Source organism: Artemia sp. Qi Xiang Cuo, chromosome 11 (assembly GCF_049724085.1).
Source record: "Artemia sp. Qi Xiang Cuo chromosome 11, ASM4972408v1, whole genome shotgun sequence".
In the NCBI taxonomy this organism is placed as follows: Eukaryota; Metazoa; Arthropoda; class Branchiopoda; order Anostraca; family Artemiidae; genus Artemia; species Artemia sp. Qi Xiang Cuo.
The window spans coordinates 7763310-7788759 of NC_142804.1; the positions used below are offsets into that span (position 1 = coordinate 7763310).

Here is a 25450-nt window from a genome sequence, read left to right on the forward strand (position 1 = left end):
CTAGGGGCAAGGGTTGTAAGTTATGGCCCGGGGTATTTAAGGTTTTTATGGAGGGGGTGGTTGTATAAACGTTAAAGGTAGCTCATTTGGCTTAAAATTGGTAGCTCTAGTTACCTTTTAAGAGTAAAAATGATAGAGGTCAACTAGCCTCCCCCGGAACTACCTCTTTTCACCAAATGTGTCTTTTCACTGCGTCTTTTCATGCGTCTGATTGAAATTGTGAGATAGCCATTTTGTTCAAAATAGTTCAAAGAACATATAACAATGCCTCCAGGGTTGGTACAACCACTCAGAGCCCTGAAGCAAGGGCTGTAAGTTATGCCCTGGGGATATAAAAGGTTTTATGGAACAGATGGTTGCATAAACTTCCGATGGGGCTCAATTGATTTGAAATTGGAATTTATAGTACTCTTTTTAAGAAACAAAGTGATTTGAGAGCGACCAGTGCCCCCCCCCCCCCGTGCCCATTGTTTCCCCAAAAAATTCAAACAAAGCTTTGAGACATCTATTTTTTTCAGCATTGTTGAAAGATTAAATAAATATGTGTTTAGGGATGTCACACCCCCCTCTCATGATGCCTCGGGACAAGGGCAGTAGGTTAGCCAATTTGTTCACTGTTTACGTATAGTATATGTTACTGATAAAAGGTAAGAATTCAACCATACCAGGAAAACAATCATCGATGTATGCATGATATGTGAACATCCACGAATCTATGAAACATGAAATTTAATAAAAAATGATTGTACTGTGAACAGCACGAATTTTCATGGTATGCCGATTATCATTACAACATAAAAACAACCAAAGATATGACTTTTTAGGCGTGGTGATTTCTATCTATCTGCTACCTTAGATTAACACAGTAATGTCATATAGGCCCTCTCTCTTTAATTGACACAGTAATTCCCTACCTGTCTGTCTCTTTCATTGATACAGTAATGTCCTATCTGTCTGCTACCTTTAATTGACACAGTAATGTCCTATCCGTCTTGTCTCTTTCATTAATACCGTAATTCCTTACCTGTCTTGTCTCTTTCATTGACCTATCACTACTTATAACTACTTTCTAGCACCCCTAATACACCCACCATTATCATTTTAAGCGTCTTCTAACGCTTGAAACACACACACACAAACAAACACACACACACAGATACACAAACAGAAAGCACATACAGACACAAAATCATACACACACAAAAAAAAACACACACACACAGAAACACACACATACAATAACACACACGTAGAGGGGTTCATATTCAGATTGTCAAGGGGCATGGGCTAAATCTCTATTCGTTGCATGTCGGGAAAGCACGAGGTTTTTTTTTTTTGGGGGGGGGGGGGTAGCTGCCCTCCGATCACTTTGAATCTTAAAAAGGGCGCTAGACCTTCTTATTACCAATCCAATGAGCCCCCTCCGAAGTTTATACGATTACCCTTTCTATAAAAACCATATATACCCCCAGGTTATAACTTACAACCCTTGCCCTGATGGCTGCGGGGGTCGTCATCCTCAAAAACATAACTTCTGGACTTTTCAAATACGCTGAACAAAATGGCTATCCCACAATTTTGATTGTTTGTATTTGGGAAAATGATGGAGATGGGGGGAAGGTTGGTTGGTCTCCAGTCACTTTCAACTATTAAAACGGACACTAGCTCTTTCAATTTCCAATTGAATGAGCCCTTTTCGAAGTTTCTAAAACTCTTTCTACACGAAGTGCCCTGGTCTAAAAAAAAACAACACTATGCCAACGTCGTTCTTTACTTAGGCAGCGCTATTGCGCTGCCTATGATAGATCCAGATTGAGTATTCCCTCTCACTTTATTGACATGTCAGTACAATTGTGACAAAAAGTCAAGCTTTAGCGTAAAGAGCTAGGATTGAGGAAGAGGCTCTGTTTGTTTTAAGTTTTAATGTAGCTCCTTACTCTCAATTGAAAAAAAAACTTTTCTTTCTATTTAATTTTTGACTATTTATCAAATCATGTCAGGATACCCCCTCCTCCCTCGTGTAAAGTTCACAGAAAAAGATCCCTTGAAACTTTCCTGCCCCGAATAATTTTACCCCTGGAATATTCTTTCACCCAGAAATTCTCCCTTCCCCATAAAGAATTTTGTATACTATATGTGAACAATGGGAAAATTACTTAAATTACAGCCTTTTCCCCAGGGAAAATGGAGGTTTTCCCTCCATCTTCTCCAGAAGATGCCTCCATCAAATCAGAAGATGCCTCCATCAAATGGAGGCATCTTCTATTAATAGAAGATGCTCTTCTATCAACAACAGTCGAAATCCTGTACAGACAATATCAAGGATATAACCTCCGACTCATTCTATATTGAGTTTCTGCCATAGGAAAGTCTGAAATATCCACCTCAAATCGTTTTGGCTATAGGATCGTCATGGAAACTTTCAGTTCCCTATCGAATAAGCTCCTTTCAAAGTTTCTACGACAGCTCCCTCTAGACAAAACGCCTTGGTCAGAAAAAAGAAAAAAGATATAAATAATACTCTGTGCCCACTTTGCTCTTTACTTAGGCAACACTATTGCACTGCCCATGACCAAAAAATTGATTGGCAGCACCCTCCTCCTCCCTCTTCCCACGCTCCTGTTTTCCCCAAAAACATCCTAAAAATTTTTTAGATAGCCATATGATTTAGTATAGTTGAAAGGTCCAATAGATAGGCCCCTGGGGAAGGTATGACCCACCATAGTCCCTGGGGAAAAGGCTATAAGTTAAGAAATTTTCCAATTGTTCACATATAGTATACATAATTCCTTTGGGAGAGAGGGGAATTTTTTGGGTGACAGGATTTTCTGTGGGGAGAATTATCCTTGGGCTGGGAAGTTTCAGGGAAATGTAATTTTGAGAATTTTACACAGGGGGGGGGGATCATGGCATGATTTGATAAGCAGTAATAAATTAAATTAAAAGAAAAGTTGTCTTCAATTGAAAGTATGGAGCTAAATTAAATCTTAAAACGAACCGAGCCCCTTCCTCAATCCTAGCCCTTTACGCTAAAGCTTGACTTTTTGTCACAATTCTTTAAGAAAGACTGCTCAAACCCCAGGGCTATTGAATTTGAATCAGAAGTGTTTTTAAAGAACTTTAAAACTTTAGCATAGACAGCAAGGGTTGAGAAAGGGGCAGCCCCATCATAGAAGTAATTTTTGTTTGTTATAAATTTTAATGTTGCTTCTTACTTTCGGTTGAAAAAAAATGTTTGATTATTGTTTAATAGATAAAAAAGAATTTTTTTTTCAACTGAAAATAAGGCGCAACACTAAAGCTTAAAACCAACAGAAATTATACTGTATATGAAAGGGTGCCCCCATTCTCAAGACATTGCTCTTTGCGATAAAGTTCTTACCAGTTTTGAAAAAGCTCCCTATTCTAATTGCACAGCCCTTGTATTTCAGGAGTCGTTCTTAAAAAATTGAGACAAACAATCAAACTTTAACGTAAGGAACAATGTATTGAAATAGGGGGCAACCCCTTCATACGTGGAATAATTTCTTTTCGTTTTGAGTTTCAATTTTGCTCCTTACTTTCAGTTAAAAAGAATTATTTTTTTATTTATTAATTTAAAAAACTTTTTCCACAAAATGAGTTTTTCAATGAAAAGTAAAGAACTCCATTAAACCAAAAATGAGCAAAAATAGAATCAAATAATCTACCAAGGGTGAAACTACCGCAAATCAAATTTGTTAAAGTTTCTTAAAACTGGGAGGGCCACCAAAAAGTCACCTCGTGACAGTATGGCCACTCTCAACTGGTAGAGCCGCCACACGGCCAAATGGGTGGGCCACCTCGCATTTCTTCTGTAACTGGGAGCTTTTTAACAGTTAAGTTTTAAATGGTTGGTTATCTTAGAATTTTTACAGTATATGCCATAATTTTTAATTAACAAAACGGCAGAAAATATCACTTTGCCATTGTATCAACGGGACTAGAACTGGGCATTTCAGTCAAAATAAACCCTCTTCCAACGTTCTACAACCACTCGTTTAATATGATCACCCTGGTGAAAAGAGAAGGTAAACTACTAGACATGCATCTATGACCACCCTTCTTGGGAAAAAATAAATTTTGTAATCTTGGATATTGGATTTGAAACCTCCACTTTAGCCTTTTCATCTTGAGAATTGAATATATGCCGTTTTCACAACCTGGATGCATATAAGTAACACAAGATAAGTTTGATCACGACAACTCCTATAGTAAATCCTTGTTATAAGAGAACTATAGGAATTCATACTATACAACATCTCTTATACGAAATACGACAACCCCTATGGGAAAAAGCCTAAGACTAATTCTAACGACAAAATCCACCGAAAGACTCCGACGACAAATTCTTTTGGAAGCAAACGGTTGGCTTAAAATCCAATGCATATTCTCTTTTAGGGATTTCCTATATGTTCCGCACAAATTCAATAGGGATTTTTGAAAGATACTTCAGAAATGTTCAATGATTTATTCTTTAAAGTATGTAGAGATAATATACTTTAAAACATAAATAAAAGTATTTTATGATGAATTATTCTAAAGCTTAAGAAATTTCAGTTGTAATGACAACAAATAACAAGAAATACATTTCCAAAAATTATTTAAGTTAAAGAGATTAAACTTCAATTACAATATTTTTATGAGCGCGTATGTCACTAGCTCGTAATTTTCATCATCCCTATTTTCTATAAGAACAAAAAATCAAACTCTTTATAAATAAATTTTCTAATTTTTTTGTGAGAATGTTTTACACAATTGATTCTTCTGAAAATAAAAATTAATTACTTAAATAAATAAAAATTCATTAATTATTTCAATTCGATTACTGAATTTAGTCAAACTTGTTCATATAATCGTATTTTAAACAATAAATCAAAAGTTTTTAATAAACAAGATCTATAGGGGTCGTCAAATTTATTTCCTGCATTGATCTTAATCATTTAATTTATTTTCAGCTTATTAAACATTATAATGATCTACCATAAATTACTATTATTAGAGTTATACTAGTAATTATTACTTTTATTTTTAAATAAGTTTGTCCGTTATTTACATTGTCATTATAGGAAATGACTGTATCGGTATATATATATATATATATATATATATATATATATATATATATATATATATATATATATATATATATATATATATATATATATATATATATATATATATATATATATTTTATAAATTTCTATAAAGAACTACTGAGCAGAATGGTACACCTACTGTGGAAGTTTCAGCCAAGTTTTGCTTATATTTGAATTTCTGAGCAAAATTACTGATGAGAATAACTGTTGCAAGATCTTTCTCATTTCAGGGATTCGACTTGCAATATTGTAGTCAGAATAGTATAGTCATAGCAGAACTCGGTCAGTGCTGTCGCAGTAGACCGTCAGCTATAATACTTGCAGAGGTGTCCATTAATTCAATATAATAATTCAATATATTTTTTTACGTTTATTGAGTTTTCAGTATATTCTGAGATGGAGGGACACTTTGCGCAGTCCCCTTCCCCTCTTGACGGCCAGGCGTGGTGGCTCTCTCGTCCCTGTGGGTCCAGAGCGGTGGTAACCCCCTTGAAAGTAGTTTTTGAACACGCCATTAGATAAAATAGTTATACCTTGAAACTGGTTCATCTTTTTAATAGTTAGAGTTTGTGACATCGCTAGACTGCCCCGTTACAGGATGTTTTAAAAATTTGACATTTGGGAAACTAGTCATTGTATAATAAATCCTCTATCGATGAAAATATAGGTCAATTGCCATTGTGTGCATGTGAATCACACTTTGAAGTTGGAATAATTAGCACTTGTGAAGCTCAAAAATATTGAGAAACATGCTACCCTGAACATGGAATTTGTTGGTATCAAGGGGAAGAGCCAGAGATTTGTTTCTAAGGCTCTACTTACTACTACTTACATGAATGTAAAGGAAAAATTTACTCTTCATAGCTATACAGACTACGCTTTGACAAAGATTCATCTCAGTTTGTGGAAAGCCACCCTAAGATCGTTAAACAAGACAGAAATATATTCAAATATACTGCATGTGGTTATGAACTTGATTACATTCAAACTGTAATCAAATCAATATCATTGGAATATGCATTAAAGTATCTTTATGTGAAAGGATTGAATGCCACTGACTGCGTATTAACAGAAATGTTTAGTCATACCACTATTTTCTACTTGGAACTCAATGATTGTCCAGCCTACCCTAATAGTTGCCGCACCATTGCTATTGAGCGAAAGATTTCCAACTACTCACTTTCTATTTTCTTGGTTCCCACCCATCCCACGTTTCTATTCTGAACCTGCTGCAAAGCTGCAGTAAAGGAATGAAAGTGCAGATAATCCAAGAAATAAAGTGCAGATAGTAAAGAAATGAAAATGAAGTAAAAGAATGAAGAAAAAAACCTTACGTTTAAATTACGTTTTGAATTACCTCAGGTTCTAATTACGTTTTTTTTACGTTATGTTTTTTCAAACTACGTTACGTTTTTTTAGCATTTATTGAAGAAACTAGAATTAAAACGACCTAACGTAAGCCGTTAAGCTGCGGAATGGAAATGCACTTTTATTTATCTACATAGTATAAGAGATATGTTCATAGTCTGCCCTCCTGTGTCTACTTTTAATGTGACCCGTTTCATACCTAGAAGCCATATAAAAAGAGAAGCATCCCACGTTTCTATTCTGAACCTGCTGCAAAGCTGCAGTAAAGGAATGAAAGTGCTGACATGATCCAAGAAACAAGGAACAAGAGTAATAAATTGTATGGTTTCATTTATTCAAATATCAGAAAACGGAGTTTGTGTGCATCATTAAGTGATCATTTAAATCAGCAAGATCATCAAAATATGCATCACAATAGTTGCACTGTCTTGTTTCTGCTTTATGAATGGCGATGTGTTCTTTCAACTCTTTCTCAGAGGAACACGTTAAGTCACAATATTTGCACGCAAAAACTTCACGGCACAGTATCTTATGAGCAGTCAAAACTCTGGCTGATTGTAACTCCTCACCACATCTAGCACAATTTCGAGGCCATATATTATCTGAACAACAATTATGTATCCGCAGCATTTTTTTCTGACGAAAGGCTTTTCCACACACATCACATGCAAATGGTGTTTCACCTGTGTGCAAATTTCGGTGCTCTTTCAACGAATCATGATGTCTAAAACTTTTTCCACAGTCTTCACAAACAAATGCTTTTTCATTACTATGAATACGCTTATGGACTTTCAACTGGCTGACTTGACGAAAACGCGCCTCACATTCTTCACATTCAAATGGTTTTTCATTCTTGTGACTCAGCATATGTGAAGCAAGGCCTGTATAACTCGTAAAAATTTGGTCACATTGCTCACAGGATACAGGATTTGAAGGTGCTGCAAAAAAATGTACAAATTAAATGCAACCCAAATAGTAAATAAGAAATGGTCTAGGTTTATTGTTTAGGGTTTGGCAAATCAGCAAGGGTTTGAAATCCAACAATGCTCCAAGTAACTTTGTTAGGAGGACGAATAGGCTATACAAATGCTTTTTATGGTAAAAAAGGAAGTGTTTCTTCTCAAGGTTATAAGACACTCAAGATCACAGGAATAATGCACATTGTTGAAGAAATAAAAGCAGTTGGTGGAAATGACCAGAAAGTCTGTAAGTTCTCCTGAGAAGTACATCTGTAAAGTCTGTTTGTACAACCTAAATAAATAAATAATAAAATAATATATATAAAAAATAATAACAATAAAAAAAAAATAAATAGCAATAACGGGAACAAAATAATTTAACGAAAAGTCTAAACAAATTGCGGGTAAAATCCAGGATAGCTCATTTCTGATTTTAATTTTAATGTGCCAATCATTTGGTCGAGAAAATACTCGGCTATTTGTTAAGCTATTATTAAGGCTGTATAAGCAGGTTATTTGATTAAGGCTTCGAAATACTTCTAAATGAAGGCGGTTAATCCATCCAATGAAGTTCTTGTTTATTGGCAAGTTATTCTTACCTTACTTTGGCAGCTAAATTGGCAAAGGTCAAAAGGGTACAAAAAACTAAAGTCTGTCAATGGACGCTCCCGAATAACAACGAAAACCATTGAATAATTCACAATTTTTACTCTATCCGGGCTCTTGGTTTTCATTCTTCCTATTCTATTTATCTCTTGTTTACCTTTTTGAATTTTACTTTGTGCCTATGCAGATACTAAAAGGCAGAAGAAAGCTTACCCAAATACTGAAAGCACAGACGATGGAAAGGGACATGTTTGACGGCATGAATAAGCCTCAATCCAAAAGGAGTCATGTCAGTGAAGCATTTCTAAAAATTGGCATCAGAAAAATATTATTCTATGTATTTTTTATTTGTATTACTATTATAGTTTGTGTATTATTACTGACCCCCCCCCCCCCCCTGTTATAGAAAAATTATCCCAAAACCCTCAGTGCCTATAATCCCATCTGTCTATGTTGTTGCCAATATTGTCATCTAATATTTCTTTTGATAGGCATTTATATTCAAACGCTAAATTAAAATTCAATTCAAATTCAAACCGTATAAATTCAAAGGCTAACATTTTTTGTTTATTCTGAAAGGAAAGGTGAACTTAAAAGGAAATCAACATCTTCTTAACCTGTTGGGTGCCATGTTTTTATTTTTGTTGGTTTTTCTCCCACGTTTGCTAATTTTTTAAATTTCGCCCACTGGGAATCAAAACTCCCTAACTGCATATGGGCGTCTTTTTCAGGAAAAATCCAAACTCCAAATTCTTATCTTTTCAAAGACACATATAATTGTGTAATCTTTCACGTAAACAATTCAAAAAATCCCATTTCATTTTCACTGTCCTTGATAATTTTGAAATATTATTTTCACTGTCCTTGGTAAACTAGTTAAAAGGAGCTGAGAAAAAGAAAGCACTAGATCTATGTGGTGCTTATGATAACAATAAATAATTACTGGAAAAGGTGTACGAATGAAATGACTGAAGGTGAGAAAGAACCCCTCACTAGCAATTGTAAGCAATTTTTCAGTAGTCACTATTAATAGTAACTACTGTAGTAATAGTCACCATAACTTTACGACATATCTGATTATAGTTTAACATAGTCAGTATTAAACGATGTAGTATAGTAATAGTTACTATAAATAGTAACTATAATCGTTACTATGCACAAATACATCTTCATGACACTGCTCGCTGTGAATTATGCAATATGACCTTTCTATTTAAAGTTAAATAGGAAGCTTCAAACGGCTAAATTCTGGCTGAGGATTAGGAGATTACCTGAATTTAGACTAACATATATATATATATATATATATATATATATATATATATATATAATATAAGTGCAGTCATATGCCACTAGTCCTGATAATGCCCTTGCTTTTTATTTTTGAGGTATTTGTTAACTTCCCTTGAACACCCGGAGAAAAGTATTTTCCGGGATTACCTCTGCTGGGAGGCTATTCCATGTCGCACCCAGACATTAGGCTAAATTCGTTTTCAAGTGTTCTTGGCGGGATGTACCCTGCACAAGGCAGTGCTGCCAAGTTGCATTTTGACGAATTGATCACGAATGCTTTGCTCTGTCCGTAACGAGTTTTGATACCTCCTCAGATGAGGGGCAACGCATGTATTTGTAGAAAACTGACATAGACGCCACGTCAAAACGATCCTAGATCAACTGCAGGAGTTTCGCATCAGAGTTTCAAGAAATTGCTGCTCGAACTACTCGGTTTTACAATATATGGTAAAATTTATAAGGACAACATCTCGGCCTTTCAAAATTAAACTTACTTTATTTTATCGATTATTTTGTTACGCAAAGCAAAAAAATGAAGACACAAACTATATAACAACAAATTCAAACAACTCTAGGAACTAAAAAAAGGTCAAGCTGGTTTATCACATGTATGGAATGATGGCACCGGGCCTACACAGATCTCCAAAGTTATTTTGAGTAGTCTGAAATTGCAGCTAAAGAATCGGGACACTCAACTCTGGCAAAATCAAATTTATGACTCAAGAATATTATAATAAAAAATAATAATATAAAAAAATATATAATATATAATAATTATAAAAAAAAATAATAATAAAAAATATCAAGATGAATATAACTCTGCATCGACTTCTAACACATTCGTCCTATCAAATACGGGGATGGTCCCTCACCCCCCCCCCATTCAGGGCTGAACTGGCTTCATGTACCACCCAAAGAAAAATAAGCTCAGGCAGGGGAGATGGACACCATGAAGGGATATGGGGCTTCTGAACTTCTAGCTCGATCAAGCCAATGTGGGTAATATGAACAGCATTCACTTGGATCGCAAGGGCTCATGTCGAGGCTGGGTTTCAAGCAGTTAGGAGCGCTATAATAAATTAATTAAAATCTATTAAAATTAATTCTAAAATATTAAAATCTGACAGAGTAAAGTATTCAAGAATATTGCTTTGAATCGGGATACAGGTGAATTTGGGCTGAACTCTATCTGTGATAACTTATTAAAATCTAACAGAGTAAAGTTCAATTCACCCACTGTAGTTGACCTCTGTCCAAATGTTATATCATTGAACGCTAATGAACCGAAGCCAAGAAGGTCAAAGAGGCTAGCTTCCGCCTTAGCTTTGAAAAGAATTAGAGAATTAAACAATATGTAGTTTTATTTGATTTCGTATATAATCTTTTGTTTTAAATTCTTTCAATTTAATTTTACTACTGACGACGGTCACTGTATATGTGACCGAAATACCTGGTATTTTTGTGAATTTCTATACACTGTCTATTAAAAAGGATTTTACCCCTATTTTGAACTTTTTTTTATCGTCATGGAAAGGCAGTGTGGTCTACAAAATTATCTAGGTTTTTTGTTTTTTGATATTGTTCTTCGGTTTTTGGTTTTTTATATTGGTCTAATCCCGTTATTTTCTTTGGATATTGTTCTCTGTCTGGTCAGTTGAGCATAAAATGTTATATATAAAAGATACCATTATATTTGTGTCTTTGTTTGTTATTATTTGCAAAACTAGCAAATTCTTGTTGATTGGAGCGGTTGTAAATGTTGCTCTTTAACTTCTGAAATACACTTAACAAAATTGAAATATATCAAGAAAAAGTTTAGGTAGTGCAGAACTTGGTTTACGTAAGAAGCACCAAGAAAACAAGGAATGACAACACTGCACATGATGATTTTTCGTGCAAAACATTTTAACTAAGTTTCACTCAAAGAGATAACAAGGGAATTATTTATAATATCCTTTAAAAGCTCGAGTATAGATACACCAAAACCAAAAAATAACCATAAAAAAAGTGACTAGAATAGTTAAAACTTACTTGGCAAACTTTTAAACCGCTTTTGTTTCTTTTTATGAGGCTTTTCAGCAAATTTTGGCAATATTCTCAAGTCCTCTTTATTATGAGCAGAACTGGAGGATTCAACTAATAATGCATCATCTGATATTGAAACCAAATTCAAATCTTCTATCTGACAGCCCTCTTCAATCCACTCTACTTTGTTGGTTTCCTCTTCACAATCTTCGACATAAATTAATTCTTCTACAGCGCATGAGTCTTCATTAGTTGGTATTTCATTTGGCTTGTCAGATATAAGTTCAAATGTCATTTCAAGATCATTTATCAACGATGTTAGATGGTTCACTTGATCAGGATTGACTTGAGTTTCTCCATAGTATAAAATGTGGATAAGACACTGGAGAATGTCTGGACTGAAATAAATTTATTAGTAATATAAAAAGTTTAGCAAGTAAAGGTTATTATATTCCAATTCAATTTTTAGGACAAGACCTTTCATGACTATAGACATCAAAATAAAAGCTAAATAAGCGACCTCCAAGCATATTTTCCTTGTGAGCTTTGGCATGCGTTTTTTTACCCTCACCATTCTATTGACAAAAGGAAGATAGTACCAACTGTGGCAGTTGCATTCTGCCCAGGCGAAACTTAAATCGTCTTGGGTTTTTGATGTAGTTCTACCGACATCTGAAGTCTAGTAACAAGGTTAAAAACCAGCTACCATGAACCAGCATCAAAGGTAAAACATGATTTTGACTTTACAGTCCGCTAGAATCCAATTTAAAAACACCCACATAAAAAATATGCCATCTAATTTTTATTTATGGAAAAGATGTCACTAGTGAGCCCTCTACCACTATTCCCCAGAACTAGCCTTTTGCCAAGAAGAAGGTCGATAAGAATGTTGGAGAAAAGGTCACATGCAGATAACTGACTAACCCCCTCCCCCGAAATGTTCTTCTGACTCGTAAAAACGTAACAAAAATGGATATAAACAAATTTTTAAGCTTTACTTGTTTGTGTAGCCCTCCCCCCCCCTCCAAAAAAAAAAATCCTGGGTACGGCCTTGCGCATGAGCAAATTTGTTTTCAAGGTATTTTTAATGACATTTGAAGTCCAGTGAATCACAAAACATAACGAGATTTTGGCTTCAAATAAATATATTTTGACTTCCAGTTTGTACCATTATAAAGTTTACACACTGGAGATACCGAAAATTCTCAATTTAATATGAAAATATCGCCATCTAATTTTTATAATCCCAAAGTATCTGCCATAAATAGATGGCATCAAATAAAACTAGAGTCTCATTAAGAAGAACTCTGCGTTACAATGGCTGGTAGTATGGTGATCAGAGAGTCGGTCAAAAGGTCACATACTGAAAACTGACAACCTAATAATGTATTTGGCACCAATTAAGTGTGCCGAAACCCATAATTTAACATTTGATTCAGGTAATTCAAAACCCATTATGCAACATTTTTCGTAAAAAAAAAAAAGATTTTAAACCCACCCTCTCAAACAAAGCAAGGTCTATTGATTTGAACAATTCAATTTTTTCCCTTCTTATTTGGAACCCAAAATATGTAGGAGACTCCATTTTACCAAGAACATGCTATATTTTTTCTCACTCGGATTCATAGAAAAGACAAACGTCAAAATTTAAAACAACAATAAAGTAACCCATGTATGAGCGTTTTTTTTCAAGGTAATTTGGCTGATAATGAGAGTCTAGCGTGCCCAAGGGCGTGTCCAGGGGGTAGGGGTTTGAACCCCCTCCTGAAATTTTTGTGAGATTCGTAAACACTTAACAAAATGCATATAAACAATTTTTTATGAATTTTTGAAAGTTTTTTTTGTACCCCCCCCCCCAAAAAAAAAAAATCCTGGCTACGGCTCTAAGTGTGCTAGAGGGTAAGAAATGGTTTTGACTTAAAATTAAGATATTTTTACTTACATTCTACTAGAATTCAAGGTTTATATACAATTGCAAAGTGCATACACTAGAAATTTTAGAGCCATATTAAACTTAAGACCAGCAGAAATATATTCCTATAATAATTCAAACTCAAAACGACATGAAATTACTATTACAGAATAAAAAAAAACGAACAGAAATTAAATAAAGAATCATAGCAACAAACACACAACCCCAAAATAGATCACATTATTCAGACTAGTACAAGTCAGGCAAAATAATTCAAATATTCTCCACCAGGGAATTTAAACTGTTTTAAAACATTGATTCATGGCCCTACATAAACAATTTTTTTTTTAGCCACGCTGCCTTTTCTTTTATAAAATTAGACAAGTAAAAATATAAAAAGCGGGTATAATGTTGATAAAGGTTTCCGGATAGGAAGCTGAGATACTCAGACCGTTTTTATAAATAAAAGATTTTTTGTCTGCTGTATTATTTAAAATATTATACCCGGTTTATGTATTTTCATTTGTTAAATTTTCTAATGGCCCCATATACTCTGTAGTTTCTATACACCCCTAGCTATTTACCTCGTTTCACTTCAAGGTCGTAAGTGAATTTTGTATCTTCTATTGAAAGGGCAAAGGAGAAGTTCTCAGAAAAACATCCATTAGAAGATTATTCCTGCACAAAAGCTGCAGCACAAAAGCTGCACAAAAGCTGCTCCTCGGGCATACGGTTCTTGACATGTTCCCTTTCATATAATCGGATCAATCCGTTTGCCTTCACGTCTGTTTTGCGCGTTAGGCAAAAAATACAAGAAAGCTCGTTAGAAGTGGGTGATTTTATATACTCTTAGAAAACAGCCATCAATTCTACATCAAACTTTTGATTAAGAGGCTCTAAAAAAATTGACCCCAAATTAAAATGGACTTATTGGCCAGATAGACAAAGCATATAGAACCTCATCAAAACGTGTTGATTCAAACATACAATTTCGTTTTAAGGAGAAGAAACGTAGATAGAGGCAGGAAAATTTTCAACCAGTGAGAAAATTAGGCATAGCGCTTATATTTACCTGGGAAACCCTTTTCGGTGCAATAAGAATTCTAAATAGATACTAAACAACAGAGAAAATATGAAAAACTGTCGGAAATAGAATAAAAGAGGAGAGCTGTGAAAGATGAAAAGAAAAGGAGTTAAAAAGCTAACCATTTGTTAATTACTAACCCCTTGTAGGGAAATGAAATGGTGATTGACTCCAAAAACATAAGACTTCAGCATTCAATTTTAAAACAACTGTTACATAGCATTTAAATTAGCTAGTCTCCAATTTGGCTTAAATTTAATTAAGTAAAAAAAGAGGTATTTCATTTGCTGAGCTCAGTTTTATTGTTTTAATCGACTACGGTAAAACAAGATGGAAGTAAATATCACTCTCAAAGCAATGCACTACAAATAAAAAAAAAATAATAATAAAAAAAAATCATAACTGATGTCATAAGGATTGTTAGAGCATTCATGAAAGAAAGTCAAACTTTAGCAATAAAGTGGGGGTCGGAAGGCTGGCATGCCCCATTGTATTCAGGATAATTTCTGATCGTTTTAAGTTTTGACACCACTAGTTTTCAAATGCGTCCTAAATAAGAAGAGGCTGCCACTTCCCCGAACCCCCATTTTTTACACTAAATAGGACATTTTTATTATAATATCTTAACTTTTTTTCATTTAATTACCTTTTTTGGCTGAAAATGTCATTTCCACAATAATAGGGGAACTGTCAGCTCTCAGTACCTGTAATCTCCATTTAGTCTCAATATATTCCTTCAAAAGAAAGGAAGCAGGGGGCCAATTTACATCTTCACCCCCTCCCCTCCAACTAGTAGGTGCGCATCTGTACAAATTTGTATTACCGTTAGTATTAATAGCTTACAATAATCTTTTATTCCACAAAGACTACATTGATATTTCAGGGCAAATTGCAGCCTTGAGGCAGTATGACTGAGGCAGTAGGGCCACCAAAAAGTCACCTCGCGACAGTATGGCCACTCTCAACCGGTAGAGCCGCCACACAGCCAAATGGGAGGGCCACCTCGCATTTCTTCTGTAACTGGGAGCTTTTTAACAGTTAAGTTTTAAATGGTTGGTTATCTTAGAATTTTTACAGTATATGCCATAATTTTTAATTAACAAAACGGCAGAAAATATCACTTTGCTATTGTATCAACGGCACTAGAACTGGGCATTTCAGTCGAAATAAACCCTCTTCCGACGTTCTACAGCCACTCGTTTAATATGATCACCCTGGTGAAAAGAGAAGGTAAACCACTGGACATGCATCTATGACCACCCTTCTTGGGAAAAAATAAATTTTGTAATCTTGGATATTGGATTTGAAACCTCCACTTTAACCTTTTCATACAGGTAGAACTTGATGGTGTAATTTTTATCAACAGTTTTTGGGGACTGTTTCCTCTTTCTAAAGGATGCACATATAGGGCAGGGGATGTCATTCTCATGCATATTCCAGCATCTTATGCATCTTGCATTTTGCCAACACTACCCTCCAAAAACCCCAGACAACCCCCCATTGGAGCTTGCCTCCCTTGTTCTACGTCAACAAAATCCTGTTTTTACTCCAATCAAATTTACCACGGAAAGATGTAGAAGAACTTTTTTCCCTAAGTAATTGATTTGCTAAATGAGAGAATCTCCTCCTACCCTTCATCCCCACTTGTGTCTTTTGACACTTTGACTCTCTCTTTTGACTAACCTTGTCATTTTTTATTTACTTTTTTAATTATATTTTAAGTTTGATTCTGAAATGCGAATTTAATTGATCCCTGCTTGTGATTACCGTTTTTCTGAAATGAATCACACCTATCTTACCTTAAGATTTTTACAATTTCCCCATAATATCATTTATAAAAATATAACTCCCATCCTTTCCCGAGGTAAATCACTGACTAAATGGTTGCCAAGGTAAGTAAAAAGGCAACTTTGACAGTCTGATCCTGAAATATTCTCATTTTTAAGATACCTTCATTTTAAATACCACAATCTCTAACAGCATTCATGTGTTTTCCTGAAGTTTTCTTTGTTTGATGAGATTCAGAATACCAAATGATATAAAAGCTTCTAGCTTAGGTCTGAGGCGTTCAGGTCAAAGACCTAACTCGATCAAGACTATTCTAAAAGAAAATTCAAATGCATCTAAAAATAGAGCTTTCTTTGCATGTGTATTATACAAAAACAAAACAGAAGAAAAATAAAAATGAATAATTTTAAGAATAGCCTACTAACCTAACGCCATCCAAAGTGATTGTGTCAGAAAAAGGCTGACTTTGCAATAGATGGCGAACTAGAGGACTAACAGCTGCTAAGTATTGTCTGTGAAGTTGAAATAAATGACTTCCTGCCATTAAATTAATGTCACCAGTGTTAAGATTTGATAAATAAGACTTCAAATCTGTCCCATGATCTGCATACAAAATTTTTACTTCATTCATATCCACCTGAAATGAAAACTAATTTTAGTTAGCCCATAAAGATGTATACTTTAAAAGATCTATAGTGTAACTCCACAGTTAAAAAAAATTAGTATTAAAATAAATTATTAAAAAAACAGCTACAACAAATCATACTGTACGTGAATATGAAACAGAATAATTTCCTGCCATCAGATTGATGTCAACACTACTAAAGTTTGATAAATAAGACTTCAAAGTAGTCCCATGACCATCACCAAAATAAATTTTGGTGAATCCATAAAGAAACCTTAGGCAATAACATAATTAAATTGATAAGTTACTCTAACTCCATGGTTAAAATAATTCCAAAAGCCACAAAAAAAAATACAGATGAAAATTATAAAAAATCAGTGCTTAAGCTATGGGGTATCACTGAAAAACTATATAAGAAAAGACATCACCAGCCTTTTAGCCTCTAACAGCAATTATACCTCTAACAACAATCTCTAAAAATATAATAGCCTCTAACAACAATAAGCAGCTTATTAGCCTCTAAGCAGAGCTAACTGAACAGCTAACACACAAAGAGAATTTAAAGAGGATGGTTCTTTCAGCGCAGAGCATTCTGATAGATTGAAAATTATTTTGTGATTTACCTGTTACATTATTTTCTTCTTTTTTTTTCTCTTTTCAGGAAGTGTGCATTTCTTTTCATGTTGTTTATGATGAAGGGAACACACCAAGATCTGCCTGATTATCTACCTTTGCTTAAAATTTCATGTTCAGCATGCTTTATTTTGAAAAAAAAGACATGTCAATGGAAACATTGATTTACTGCCCAATGTGCCATCAATGGTTCTGAAGTGCTGTCAACACCCCTAGTATGGTGGTGGTTATGGCTCCTAGTCAGGGTGGAAATTCATTTCAAGCATAATATTTTCTGCATAAAGAGTTATTTGACAGGTAGCAATTTTCTCTCCTCCATTGTATAATTACAGTGTTACAGATATACAATTGTCTATTTGTACTTCTGAAAATTTTTACATTATTTAAATTTTATTCATTAATTTGGCTATCATTCAATGAATCCAAGGGTAAAATAGTGTCATTTCATTCATAGAACAAATTTTAATTCAGGTGTGCCACTTGGTATCTACAAAACAAAAGGTATTCCTAGTTTTATATTGCTCTGCCTACGTGTTGGCAGAAACTTATGGTCAACAGGACTGTAGTTTGTTATAAGTTATATCTGACTTCAACTCTAACTCCAACTCCAAACATTTTCAATATAGTGACTCCAACTCCATTCAGCAAAAATTTACTAGAACTCCAAATCAAAAACCCTGATGGTCAACCCAATTCATTTTATTTCATCATTTTAATATTAAGCTTAGGAAAAAATACAGAATGTTTGGTGCTATACAAGTTCTATATAATCATTATATTAGAGTCTATAGTTTTAATGGTTACCTCATGGAATAGCTGTGTCATCATTTTGAGACTTACTTTCAAATATTAAAAACGAGAATTCAATTCATGCAGGGACATGCACAGGGGAGGGGCTCAGGACATGTCCCTTCCCCTATCTTAGGGGGGGGGATTCACACCACCTATCTTAGGTTTTGCAAGTATTTCTTGTTTTGCCATGGACCAGCAGCATTTGTTTAGTTTCATGCCTTAAATTTGCTAAATCTTCTGCTGATGCAATAAGATAAAGATTAAATAAATTTTAGCTGGGTATAGATCCTAGTAACACCCTTCATAATAAGTTTTCTGAGACTATGGGGTGAATTCATTAATTTTCTTTTTGTTTTATTGTTATTTTTCTTATAAAGTATCTTCCTTTTCACTTTTGTGGCCATAATGCATCAATAGCATCTTGCTATGATAAGATGCAAAATCCATCCAGTGAGTGTTGAAGGCCAACAAGGAGCAAATTGTTTTGCCTGGTTTACATCGAATGTAAAAAAAAAAGTTATATGCAACTCTTCAACTAAGCTGCAAAGTGCCCTAATTTTCACCACCAGATCTAAAGCAAAATCTTAGGTAGGGCGCCAATAATCGAAACCCAAATGAGGGGTATAATCACTTTTGAATATATCATTTATTTGGGTTTCATTAAAATGAGGGCGCCAATAATTGACCAAATTGATATTTTTATTAAAAAAAGAGTAAAAAACAGAACAGAATGAAGACACTAGAAAAATATTATGGGGGGCAGCCCCCCCTCCCCACCACTGGATCCACTCCTGCCCATTTTTTGCAAAACTGTATTGTATATACTGCCAATTTGGTTAAATTATGGTTGGCTACATATGCTCTTTTTGCAAAAACAATCATTCTCTCCACTGAAGGATTACAATCACAATAATGGAAAAAATACCATATTTTAGAAGGGGGCATTTTTTCTTCACTTATTGGGCAGATTTGGTGGTATCAATATACAAAAATGAAGTAAGGGGGGAAAATATATTTTTCAAAATCTAGGGGAGAGCATTTTGTTGTTTTTTTAATGGAAATACTAACAAAGGCATCCTTCAATTTGAAATACCAAAAAAGGGTATTCTTCAAAATTTAGAAGGGTTAATTTCAAAATATTTTGTATCAATATACACAAGATTCTATAACTGACATAAGGACAAGATGACTGAGGCCAACGCAGTTAACCATGCTCCTCCTCCATCCCAATTTATTCAAAGCATCCCTCTTTACACCCTCACCTTTTTTTTACACCCTCAACAATCTATTTTTTGTTTGACCCTAGATGGTTTGCCAACAAGGACAATCTTTGGCAATATGTCATCCCTCACCAGCAGAATGCATTCAAGCCATCTCAACCTTCCTCAATTTATAACCCCAGAAAGCATATTTGAACCATATTTGAAATATTTGAAGCACTGTTTGAAATATGGTCAGTCAAATGGGTATCCAGAACAATTCATAGACAATTTCTCTGAAAAACCTCTAAACAAATCCTTCAGCCTTTTGGAGTACCCATGCTTCAGAACCATACTTAACCCCTATCATCATTGTAGCTTCCAATATTCTTACCTTGGGTTTTAGACTTATCTTCCTTTTCTTCCAAACTTTTTTCCAGGAAATTTACACTTTTTTGAGTAATTTAGCTAGGAAGAAAGTGAAAACATTACTTGATGCATTTTTTATGCTCTTTCAAAATATAATTATTGGTTCTGGGGCAAATTCCATTTTGTGCCCTTAATGGGGCTGCAAAAGGTAACTTGCTTTTGCTTGTAATTTTATGATTGCCTACATCTATTAATGATAACTTTGCATGAATTAGGACATTTCTATTTGGCTAGTTGTTGGGTTATACTGCTTTGTCCTAGGTGATTGGATAGATGTGTAAGGTCAAGACCTTGTTCAAGTGCTTGTCTATCTGAATTACAAAAGTAGGAAAACATTTCTCTTTTTTTCCAAATAATTATCTTTAATACATTATTATAGTTTTCAGACTATGATGTGAAGTTATAAAATTAGTTAAAAACTAATTACACATCAAAATTAGCTGTTAAATGAGCCCTTAAACAACTCTATGTGTTTCAGTGCCCTGCTAGCAACAAAAAAAAAAAACAGAACAAAAAAGAAAAAGAGATCAAAGCTACCCATGCAAAAATTTAATTTTCCTTGTTGTTCAAGGTGGGGGCTGTAAGTTTTCTATCTAGGGTTTTCAACAATTGCAATTCCAATGGTAACAATGGTGTACTTTTTTTTTCTGTGATACCAGTTTTGAGGGGTTTTGGGATTTTTTCATAAAACTCCTGCAAACTTGTTTTCAAAATAACATCTTACAATTCTTACAATTAAGATTAATAAAGATTAAAATTACCATTTCTAAATCTAGGCAATTTGTTCTCACAAGGGCTCCAAATCAAATTTGTCCCAGGAGCAATTATTATATTTGGAAAGAGCATAAAAAAGACATCAGGTAAAATATTCATTTTCTTCCTACCTAAATTATATAAAAGAGCATAAATTTACCCCTTTTTCAATTGTGAAAAACACCCTGGGCCTTGACTACTCTGTTTTTTAAGATCTTCATTGTACCCACTATCTTTACTAATAATACTACCAAAGAAATCAAGTAGTATGTTCACCTTGTCCCTATATTAGTAGTTATGGACTCTTGTATATATTGACCCATTTCTGTCTTGTTTTTTTTTACTTTTTTAACAAAAAAAAATTATTTTAAAATCTACCTTTCCCCCTTTTGTTCCAAATTGGTGCCTATGCTTTTCACTCCTAGCAGTTTGAAAGTTTGTCCAAGAACATTGTTAGCAGTTAAGGAAAATTTGAAGATTTTTCTATTACTGAGCTACAAATTAGGCAAACATGCCATTTAATGCCCATTTGTTTTACCTTTTTTCTATCCATTTGATGCCTTTATATATTTTTTCTATACCACTATTGCTAGCTTTTTGCTATCATTATATCAAGCAAATCTTAGTGCTCAGAAAACACAGCCTTTAATAGGACAAAAATGGAGTAGAGTACATGGCAAAATTAGATTGATTCTAAAGTTTTATCCAATAGGATTGTGAAAAATCACAATCCAATAGGATTGTGAGCCAATAGGATTGTGCCTGTTGATTATATAACTTTAACAAAATGGATCTTGTAATCAAATAGTAAGTTTTTAATCAATATTCTAACCTTTTTCTATAGGTTAGCAAAAAATAAGAAGAAAAGGTATCAAATTTAAGGGTCCATAAAGTGATTAAAATTGAATTTTGGAATAAGCAATTATTATTTTCAGAAAGAGCATTGAAAAGGCATTAAATGGTATGCTCACCTAATTTGTAGCTCAGTAATGGAAATGTCTACAAATTTACTGCAGTTATAGCAATTTTCAGTTTTCCTGGTTAATTTCCAAGCTAAACAATGAGCATACTACAGGATGCTCCTTTAGGGAAATAAAGTGTCACTCTAAGGGCCTTTGAAGGGGTCAAAATGGACTTTGCAGTGGCAGTAATTAGTATCAGAGACAGCACCAGGGGCATAACTACAGTATTTTTATTGAGGGGGCAAGAAGGGGTGCTATTGAAGTAGGTGCTGTTCAAGCAGTAGTGAAGACAAGTAACTATCTAACAAACATGCTACTTGGAAAGTTTAAAAGCATTACACTATACATTACAAACAATAAACACAAATTAAACAATCATAAATGTAAGTGCTGGTGCTTAGCTTTTACTAAAATTGTCAGCAATGAGTTGCTGTAGATGACAGTAGTATAGCATAAACAAGCTATTGGGTGGGTGAAGGTGAATGTCATATACACTCAGCTTTTTCAGCCAGACTCACCACTAATGCTGCAATACATATCCACTGTCCACTTCCCCTAATCCCCTGGCCTAGCACAGCATGCTCAATTTCATAATTGAACAAAGCTCTATTATAACAGCCCTGGGCATTGCACTATTCATTTGCTAGTAATTTTGACTTTGTAAAATTTAATCTGTTGTACTAACCTTATAATATACATGATTTATTGAAATATTATTCATAATTTTTTTTCTTATTGATTTATTTGTGGGTTTGTCAATTTATACTGATAAATAGCATTGATATCAGTAGGCCAAAGCTGAAAAAACAAAAATCATAGGCAGCTCAATAGCACTGTCTGAGTAAAGATAAAGAATAAGTCAAAGTATTATCACAGATTGTGAAAATTATACTGTGACATATTCCCCACAATTAAATAGTAACCATATTTTAAATTTGAAAGCATTCAAAAAATAAAGTTAGAACTATTAAGTTATCCACTGGGCATTGTTTGACAAAGAATATTCAGAAAATCTGAACAATTCTTGACATCATTGCAGCAGAAACCTTACATTAATTAAAAATTGCCAGGGATACCAATTGGAAGAGATAATTGACTCCTAGAGCAGTGGCAGATCCAGGGGGCAAGGAGGGCATGTGTCCCCCCTAGCATAATCTAAAGTATTGTAATTTACTTAATTAACTCAAGTTTGCATTAATTAAACTTGCTCCTAATGCAAGTTTATTGGATCAACTTATTTTGCCCCCCTCCCCTAAATTTTTTTTATCAGATCAACCTATTTTGCACCCCCACCTAGAAAAAATCCTGGATCTGCCCCTGTCCTAGGGTTGGAAAATTACCTTTTTATCTTTGTTTAAAAGAAAAGAAATATTCTATAAGAATTACACAAAAGTTTCTCAAAATATTCTATAAGAATTACACAAAAGCATAAATCAGGGTATAGGGGGTATACACTTCTGGAGGTGGTTACACTGAATATTGTTTTTATGTTTATAATTCCCTTCACAAGCAAAGCACAGTCTCCTAATGCTGCATGATTAAACTGAAAACAATAGAAAACAAGAATTAGTTGGTGACGCTTATACATGCACATAAGATTTCTAAATTATGACTTTGTGAGAAAAAAATATATATATTTTGTTTAAATTCACTTTATTCTGTTCTCAGCAGACAGTTCACACAGCATGCTGATGCAGAGATAAACGTCCCACAAGTAGTGCTGGGTTTGTGTGAAATGCAACTAATTGCAGTCATAATTCTTAGCACATTTATGTCAGTTCTTTTTTTGGAGCTGGTTAAAATAAATAATTAGAAAAGCAAAAACAGTGAGAAGTAAGCATGGTATTGTACATAGAGGCAGTTCAATATTTATGCATCAGTATGTGAATCCAAAATGCAAAGAATAGGATGCTAACTGTGCTTATTAGGCATTTCAAAGACAAATACGAGAATCAGAGTTTCAATTAAATACTGGAAATAAAAATTAAAACAATTAAATGATTCCTGGAGTGTATCCCCCTCCACCAAATTCCATGACCAAACTACAACAAATTTGGCATATCAAGTTATAGTGCAAATATCATTATAAAAAGTACTAACTCTTATTTTTTTCAATCAGGAAATTATATTCACTGTATATCTACCTTTTTATTCTTTAATGATTCTATTTCTGTCCTATTTGCGGATGTAGAGGGTGTATTCATTTCTACTTTTGAAAGTTTGACACTTCAAACAAGCAAAAGTATTAAAGCTACTTAATAAACTATAGTTTTCCCCAAATTATTGGGAGGGGGCAACTGCCTCTCCTTCCCTCCCCACCTTAATGACACCCTAGTACTGCCTAGGCCTACATAAAGAGCCATATGCAAGCAATATATTATTGTTCTCTCTGCACCACTTTGCATGGAAGGGATGGTCATGGAAACTTTTTTGAGGGCTATTTTATTGTTAGGTTAATTGAAAGTTCTAGCATAGGCCTAGTGCCTTTCTTAAGAATTGAAAGTGATTGGATGCTACGAGAAAGTGATTGATTTAATATCTGTTAAACAAAACAGAGCTTTAGGCTAGTCTAAAAAGATGAAAAAAAAACGCCTAAAAGCCTCTAAGCTAAGCTATATTAAGGTTACCCCAGTAGTGTGAGTTAGAGCATGATACCAAGTTTTAAAAATTTTGCCGATTATTGTCGAGTTGTCGAGATGTTTATAAAAAATTAATTTGTTTTGCCTAAATTATACTTTTTCTTTGGGCAACTGATCTATGGATTAAAATATTAAATGAAAATATTTTACACAATGTAAAATATTAGGGACATTTTACACAATGTACCATAGGCACCACTTCATGAAAATCTAGGGGGCAAGACGAGGATTTTTGAACTTTCTAATTATTATATATATAGAAAAATGTTTCTCAAAATCTAGGCGGAGGAATTGTTAGTTTCTAGTGAAAATATTAAAAAAATTAAATATCTTTCAAAACCTGCTTTTCAGCCTGCCTTGCCTAATTTTCAATTAGATTTTCAATTAGCCGGTCACTTTTTCAGTGGTTTCAAGATGTGGACAAGAACACATTTAATAGTTAATTTTCGGACTTAATTCTCCTTCAAAGGAACGAGCTACCACTTTAAGGCCCTCTCTGAAGCCGCGTCAAAATTGTCTCTTCGAGAGCAACGATCAGTGTCAGAAGTGCGCTCTAGCGCTACCTAAGTAAAGCCATATGTTATCAAGATATCATATACCCAAGTTATCAAAATAGCGCATTTACATAATCTCAGGAATAGTTTGGGTGATCAATTTGAAATTTTCTAAGAGTGCTTGAGGGCCAATTAGACCTCAAAACTTGAATATCAAAATGGCATAACTACATTATTTAAGTACCAACTCTTGAGAGTCAATATGAAACTTTTGGAGTTACGGGAGGAGGAGGAAGTGTGATTTATATTTTGCATTTAGAGGAAGAAGATAGAGCCAAAAAAACGCCTAAAACTTTTTTGCATTACTTGCACTAGTGGAACTTCAAATGTGTTCATGATGAAGTATTGAGGGAAATCGAATATGTGCATATTTGATAAGGCTAAAAAATTGAGTATCTGTGATATATCGGAAAAAACTGTGGGGGGAAGATCAAGTTTAAGCTTTCAGGAAATATTTTGGAAGGGCAAGGTGACTTGAATATTTTGTTTAGGGAAAGAAGCAAGAATTCAAAATATTTTCTCTCCTAAATATTGGTTCATTGAACAGTTCCCAGTAACTAACTGTAAGTAATGAGCGATTTGCCTCAGTAGTAACCGAAGCTCTAACAAAACAAAATTTTGATGTCAATAGATACATCAAAAGAGTTGACTTTTTACGCTGATTCTAAATATATAAGATATTTTAAGTTTAGTATTATCCATCAAAAGCTAC

At 34.1% G+C, this 25450-nt stretch overlaps 1 protein-coding gene across 1 annotated transcript; it reads right to left on the reverse strand.

Moving 5' to 3' along the window:
- Positions 1–6666: 6666 nt before the first annotated feature.
- Positions 6667–24198, reverse strand: LOC148946594 (uncharacterized). Its single transcript, XM_089097053.1, has 4 exons — positions 24173–24198; positions 16578–16789; positions 11375–11766; positions 6667–7423 (listed from the first exon to the last, which is right to left on the reverse strand). The coding sequence occupies exons 2-4, from the start codon at positions 16781–16783 to the stop codon at positions 6828–6830; spliced, it is 1194 nt and encodes a 397-aa protein (XP_088953179.1). The 5' UTR covers positions 16784–16789; positions 24173–24198; the 3' UTR covers positions 6667–6827.
- Positions 24199–25450: the final 1252 nt, after the last annotated feature.